Raw genomic sequence first — 8073 nt, forward strand, 5'->3', positions numbered from 1 at the left:
AGACTGTATCATTTAGGTTTTAATTTTTAATTTGGTACAACAGTTTTTTTCGAGGAGTAATAATTTTTGACAGAAAATTAAAGCTATCATTACTTGGGTTGGAATAAAAGGATCTTCAATAAGAATATCTTTGAAGAATTATTAAAACTACTTTAATTTGAGTTGGAATAATAAAAGATACGTAATGTATCACTTAGGTTTGATTCGAAAAGCATATTTTTAGCGCCTTTCTTCACCTTTTTTTATAGAGGTAAGTTTGTAATTATATCATGCATTTTGTATTAACAAATACCAGCATGCAATTTCGTTTGCATCCGATCACCTTTAGTTATAATGGTTAACGGTGATTGTTTTAGAAACTGTTCAATGGCGACCTGTCTCAGAAGCCACATATACGAGATTGTAGCTTCTGCCGAATCATAATTAAAATTTTTTCAATACAGCTCTTGAGACAAAGATATGTAACCTTAATTACCGTAATTACGCGTGTTCGTAAGCTTATTATTCAAATGCGAGCGGTAGGGACAGTGGGCATTGATACGAAAGTCGAGCAGAAAGTTGGATCTGACACTGACCATTGATTTATCAAATACGATATACCCTCTTTTCATCTCTGAGGTTCAAAGGCACTCGAGTTGTTGATGGCGGGTAGTCGCCCCTAAAATTAGCTACAGTGACATATTGGCGAGTGTGTCTGGGATCTCCTGCAAGAGATATGATTCCCCTTCTCCTACCTTCTAAATTCACAAAGCAACTGCCCTGGGAAAATCAACTGACGCGTAACTAAATGGTGTATCATTAATTCCAACGTGTATGTTTATATCGCGCTGGTTAAAGTTCACAGAGCTCTGCACGCTATTTTGTCCCTCTAACTGTGATCGCAGAAGGAGGGGCGTCTTAGATTTTCCGATTGGGTCATTTGGCAATTACTAAAAAAAATGATGCGTTGCTATATTAATGTTGAGCGTAAAGGAAAATAGTAAATATTACATTGAGAATATCTAAAAGGGACGTACTTTTCAACACAAATAAATAAATGTAATACTTTAATAAGTAAAAAGCAATTAACATATGTGTAATATAAAATTAATGAATTGATCTTTCGGCTACTTCGTGGAATATCTTACGTCTAACAATAATTTCTGCGGAGAGAGAGAGAGAGAGAGAGAGAGAGAGAGAGAGAGAGAGAGTTTTATACATTTTATCTTACAATTAGTTACTTTTGAAGCACGCGCCGATTATTGTTTCGTTTTGAAACGTAATCTTAAGCCAAAATTAGAAGTGTAATTTTATATTACTAAATCATTAAACAATTTAATATTATTTAAATTATATGGCGCCATTATAAAACTACGATAAATTTGTTACTAAAAATATTACCCTGGTTTCCTAAAAATATATTTAAATGTTGTTTATAAATTTACTTGAAATACTTTCTTCTCCATTTGTATAAATAAAAGGAATTGAGTTAAGAGAATAATGATTTAATGAGGAACTTTATATAATACAACAGAATAGGAAAATTAATGAGTGTATTATATCTAATATAGATGTTGTTATACAACAGGCCCGAAAATCATGTCAAGTTTACACCTGTTTTACTTCATGTTGATTGCGTGTACGTGCGTGCGTGCGTGTTTGTGCGTGCGTGCGTGTTTGTGTGCGTGCGCGTGCGCGCACATGATGCATAACTCTACTTATAAGAATGAAAATAAAAGGCCAAAGTAATGTTCATCTTTTGAAAAACAAAAAACGGCTTTTTCTCTTTTTTTTTCCATTATAATCAACTAGAAAAACATTTGATTCATCCCAGATAACATTCAAGCACCTTAATACTAGTATAAAAACATTCTATTTTAGAGAGCCTAGAAGCGTTCTTGTTGACGTCGAATATGTACACAAATAGATGGCTATGGTTATGAATAGAGTTCCGATCGAAATTTCAGTTTCGGTTTCGGTCAGTTTTGTTAAAAAATCGGGTTTCGGTTTGATTTCGGTTTTGGTCGAAATTAAGAGAAAATTTCGGTGGATAAACTGAATTGTACAAGTTGCAACGCGCAGGTAAGCGTTTAAAAAACAACTGTTCGATCGTAATTATTAACTCGTTGATTAAACTTGAGACAATTTGAGTACAAACTTTGATGTAATCCTAATAATAACAACTGTGATTTGATTTTTTTTTAAATTGAAGAGGCAATATTATTATATTATTATACAATGATGAAAAAATATATGGGCAATGAGAGCGTCAATACAGCGCGGAAATTTGTGCGCAATTATAACAAGAATTTCAACTAATTCACATAATATATTGTACTACCATGTTGATCAAAAAATTTCCTTGGACGGTTTGCTCCAAACCATCTTCAGCAAGTTGTGAAAATTTTTTCTTCGATGTCTTATAATAATAATTCGCAAAACGTTGAATAGGTAATTCTCGTCGATATCTTGACAAATAGTCCGCAATGTTGAAAAGTATTCTACGTGAGACCAGAGGATGAGAATATCCCTACTGTCAGGTTGAAAATTGCCAAAAAATTGTCTCTTCGCCGTTAAGCTAAATGACTAGCTGAAGAGAGCAATGTGCAAAGCGATTAGTTGCGTTGTTATTAAAATATAAGTGTACTTATTCAACTCACCCTCCGTCTCCATAGATCACAAACAATTATTCCAAGCGTAATTTTTTAAGAGAATACAAAAATTCTTAAGTTATTGTTATAAAGAGAATAAATTTCAACAAACTTCTTTTTTAGTGTATTTTCTCACTTATGACATTAAAATCTAAGGTAGTAGTGGTAGTAGCGAGGGTAATAAAGAATAAACAAAAATTTAAGTGCTGACAGAACAAATAAATATAAATGCATATTAACGTATATTTTTTCTTGTTTACACATATCTTCTAATTTTCGCAAAATGAGAAAGATATCGAATGCGGTGAAAATTTGTCGTCAAATTATACATGGATAAATCTCACAACGTCTGAGATTCATCATTAACACAAACAGCCTTTAGGCAACCAAGCCTATTTAGTACACGTGTCCTCATACATTAAATCGTGGCGATCCTATTTGCGACGATTTGAAGGGTGAGCAAAAGAGACAGAAAGAAGACACAAAAATCAAACGAGAGAGACTGAGATCGGAACAAAGGGCCCGCACACTTCGCCACGTGACTGTCGGTGGTACGACTTCGGGGTACTGTAAGTGCCAGAAAGCACAAAGCTTCACACACACATCACTCTCTTTTTCTCTTTCATTTTTTCCTTATCCCTTTCTTTCCTTCTCCACCTTTTCACATTCTCTATCTCTTTTCATCTTTCATATGTAGATTGACCGCAATTTGGTGCATATAATGCACATTGCGCGGAATTTACAGTAAAGAACGTCGACTGCATTGCGCTACATGTTTTGTTTTTGTTCATTCATCGATTTGTTCGCAAGGGGAAGCTCACCTGTTAAAAATTCATAAAATTTAATATACTTTTAAATTACACAATTTGAACTTAATTTCATGACATTACATTAAATTTGATGTATTTATAACTTAAAAGTATGTTTGTATACATGTATACGAAATTTAATGTATTTTTCATGAAAATTTATGAAATTTAATGTACACGTTCATTACATTTAAGTAACTTAATTTTCAGTTAAATCATTTATTACTTTTTTTAACCACGAGCTTCATTTACATGTAATGAAAACTCGTGGTTACATTTCTAATTCTAACAGTGCTCGTTACCGCTACGTGATAAGTCCTGCCCGAGTAGAAATTGAACTAGTAAGGCTGATTTTAAAGATAGTAACTAGATAGTAAATACTAAATAGAATTTTAAAATCAGATAGAGCTAATTGCTAGCTAAACATTTATAATCAATTATTTATAGTCTAGCTGTTATGTAGTTATCATACATTGGACATAATGATAGATGGTGCTGCATTGCTATGTAAATCTAATAAAGCTATCACCTCACCACTGGCATTTTTAAATTAATTATGAAGTAAGAATTGAAGTTATTTTTTTCGATAAAAATTCCTCTAGTACCTATCTAATACCCAAGTAGCAAAGTGTCGTCAAAATGACGTCTTTTTTGAGTCAATAATATCATCAAAGTCACGTTTTAAAAGACGTCAAAAACGAAGTGATAATGACGTGCATAAGTCACAGACCGATGACGTGATACTTATGATGACAAAATGATGGCATATATCTGTGACGAAAAATATATGTATCCAGGAAACAAACAAGCTGACGATATTTGTCATTTTTTTATTTTCTATTACAAGGAAACTCGAAAAGGAAAAAAGAAAAAGAAAAATGAAATAGAATACAATAATAAAATAAAACAACATAAGAGAGGTGAGGGGGACCACCGAGAGAATAGCGAAATGCTGACTTACTACTGCGGCGGTCTGAAAGACCTGGTAAAATGAGATAGGGCCCTTGTTGGCGCATTCTGCTGGTATTTAGTTGGGGCTGTGACCAGGTGTCCGAGCTTGATGACTGCCTCCAATACTGACTCTAAGTCTTTAAATGTCGGTCAAATATGCGAGTTTAATAGAGTTTCTCCCGCATTGATTTTAAATATGGAGTTGAAGTGTTGGCTGGTTAAAAGAGAAATAAGAACTTCAGATCGCTACGTCCGTGTCTCCCAGAAAAAGAATCAGAAAATAGGCGCTGATCCAGCGGGGTTTTTATAGTAGTCTGCTCTGATTAACAGCGCATCTATTGGTGGATAGGATCGTTAATTAGGTGGTGGGACCTATTTCTTGCTTTCTAATTGGTCAAGGTTCGGAATACGCTTGGGGGTGGAAAAGGATATTGACCGGGATCTGTAGCGTTTGAAAGTATCATCCTTATTTTTATGATAAATTTGTAAATAGTAAAACCAGACTTATTTTTATTTTTATGATCTTAAAATTTATGAGAAAGCGCATGTGTAGTACGTCGAGGAAGCGCACATGCAGCGTCGTTACGGAACCATCAAATACCACCCCCTGAACGTCGCTTGTCATGTCTTAGATTTTATTATCACGGACTCGTGAGAATCGTTCGCGACTTGACCATTAGAAAGTATCTTGGCGCCGGTCTTACGCTCTCAAATGACATTTTTATAATTATTTATTGTTTTCGTCTAATCGCGGCGTTCAAGAAGGGCATTTTCGGTGTCTCGTTTACAAAATGCTCTGTGTTCGCGCACGTGCACCGATTTTTAATTTATCTTATTTGACATTTACGTGAATATACTGGAGTCTTCGCTTTTGTCGTCGTGGAAAAAAAAATTTTTATAGCTTTTTAAGCTGTAACAGCTGGATTTTATTTGTTTGTAACAACTGTCTTTATATCTTCGACGGACTTCAGATCTCTATAAAAGAAAAGAGTCATGAGAGTCCGTTGGACATAACATTATATCTCATACATTGTTACAAAATTAAAAAATTTTTCTCCATAGGCTTTTTTTTTTTAGAAGACATTTTCCCAGAATCTCCGGTCGGATATGCGAAAAATATCGGATATCCGACTCGAAGAAATTACCTTCTCGGATATCCAACCGGATACTGGATATCCGATATTATGTTCTGTCCGGATATCCGGTATTCGGTAATTTTACGATCCAGTGCATCCCTAGTTTTCGTGACGTTATAGGAATTTCATGTTCTATACGGATTACCACAGACTAAGCAGGACCCACGAATTGTGCAATTTGTTTGCGAACAAAGTAGTTATATTTTTAAGAAATGTTTACAAACATTTGCGAACATTTTGCGATTCATGTTCTCGCTTCGGCTAGATCATTAGCAAATACTCACAAACGTTTGCAACCATCTTTTAATATGTTTGATGGGTTCAGCGAATTTATCAAATATCTTGCACGGTTGGATTCTGGGCTGAATGATATGGATTAATCAATAAGGAGGGGGTTTTAATAGCGTACATCGTTAATTGGCCAATTTATAATAAAATATTCTCATATAAAACAGTGAAATGTTACTAAGCACCAACCGATGTGAATAAATGAGTGCTATGGTATTGCGCAATAACGGAACTCTTCCATAAAAACAATACAGAATCTAGTTAACCAACCAAATTCTTTTGCGTTTTTATTCCGTTTCGCGATTTCTGACTCCAGTTCTGTGACCGCATCTTTACTTAAGATGGTCTCAAAATTAAAACTTACACATGAATATGGGCCTAGGATCTCGACAATAATATGTATTGAAGTAAAAATAATTGAAAATAAATTACACTTAGCATTCATAATACTTTAACCATATCAAATTAGTCATATTCAAAAGTCATATTCAAAAGAGAAGTCAATTTTTGATGACAATTTTAATGTAGTTATCCATCTATTCTGATAATAGTTAAATTATATTTACAATTTCAGGTGAAAACATTTTTAAACCTACAACAACAGGCAGCAGAAGTAATGGCAGCTGTTGCCATTTGGGAATTAGAATTGAATGATGTTGAGTTGGAGCTTGGCAATGTTAATAAACACGGAAAGTTATGTATAAAAGAACAGATTGATCCTTTGTACAAGTGAGTAAATTTTTCCTTAATTATTTTGTATATAATCATTGTATTAAATGCTAAGTAAGAATATTCGAGCCTACAACGGTCGAAGCTAGATCTTTAATGCTTAAATAATTCAATATGAATTATATATATACTATATATGTGTACATGCATACATACCATATCTGTAGCTATTCAAACTGCGCGCCAAATTAGTTTCCCGGACTTACAAACGCAATTAAACTAGTGAAATAATGTCACAAATTAAATTAAATTGAGGCAGAGCGCCCCTTGTTCTCGCCTACTAAGTGGGAAACGATCGGAGCCGATGGGAAAGCGTATCGAGAGCACTCGATAGAGGCAAGATACGCCTTACCCCGCACGCTCCAGTTTGGCACTAGGATCAGGATCGATAATAGCGTAGAGGATACTAGCTACAATAGGATCTGGCTGGCACGAGGATTGTCAAGAAAAGATAGCTCCGACGAGAAATATAATCTTTTATAATAGTAAAATAATGTTCCTTCGCTCGAGCTCCCCCATGAATGTGCCTTTCAGCGCTATCTCGTGGGGACTAGGGACTCGGCGATACTCGGTCGTGTTCGGATTTCGCGCCCCGAACGCGTCTTCACCTGTGAATTTTGTTCAAATTATTATCGGGCATATCGCGCCCTCATCGCGGCATAATGTCGCGGCATCCAGCTTGGCGGGAGGCTGAGAACGATGCATTATCTAGGAATGTATCATTACAAGCAACAATAATTTCTTTAAAAAAAATGTCATTGCATATTTATAGGACAATCTTGAAGTTGCTGAGAGAGTCCTGAAGCATCTTCAGCACTTGTCATATTGTCATGCCTAATGACGCACGAAATATCAGCTCCATATAATTAGTAAACTTTAATCGCTATTAATTTAAAAACTATTAATTTAAAAACTATATTATAGTCTCGACATCTTCATATTAGGATTTTCGTCCGAGAATCAGCTTTTAAAAGGATGGGTCGTAGAATATCCTGTATATATGTAATTGTGACGAAATTTATGATATAAAAATTTGATACTACAGATGGAAGAAATTCACGCCCAAAGTTATCGTGGCTCGTGACATAGTACAACGACCATCGGCACTCACCGTTGATTCCTGGAGAGATAACATTATCATAGCCTGTCCGGGATCAGGACGGGTTGTCGTTCTCGACAGGAAGTTCGAACTTGTACGGAAGATTCGTCATCAGGAGATGATAGCACCTCAAGGAGTAGCCTTCCTGCCGAAACACGATGAAATATATGTGACAGGTTTTGATATTTAATTTTTGAATAATGAAACACAAAACATCAGAACATGGCTTAAACTTTTAAAACTTGGTTTACTAATTTTCATCGATTCTTACCATTTTTTCGTTTTTGCAATATCTTTATAATTTTTTCTGTTAAAAATGATTTAATGAAACAAAAACTAATAAGTACACAAATAAATAAGAAATATAGGGTCTCTCTCTCTCTCTCTCTCTCTCTCTCTCTCTCTCTCTCTCTCTCTCTCTCTCTCTCTCT

General features: G+C 34.8%; 1 protein-coding gene across 1 annotated transcript in view; it reads left to right on the forward strand.

The window, feature by feature from the left end:
* Nucleotides 1-8073, forward strand: part of LOC108766529 (uncharacterized) — a 27803-nt gene that overhangs the window by 13889 nt on the left and 5841 nt on the right. Inside the window, exons 5-6 of the mRNA XM_018515868.1 lie at nt 6389-6543; nt 7589-7818. Of these exons, the coding sequence (XP_018371370.1) occupies nt 6389-6543; nt 7589-7818 (385 nt within the window). The remainder of the gene's footprint in view (nt 1-6388; nt 6544-7588; nt 7819-8073) is intronic.

This window comes from Trachymyrmex cornetzi, unplaced genomic scaffold (genome assembly GCF_001594075.2).
Source record: "Trachymyrmex cornetzi isolate Tcor2-1 unplaced genomic scaffold, Tcor1.1 scaffold607, whole genome shotgun sequence".
NCBI lineage: Eukaryota > Metazoa > Arthropoda > Insecta > Hymenoptera > Formicidae > Trachymyrmex > Trachymyrmex cornetzi.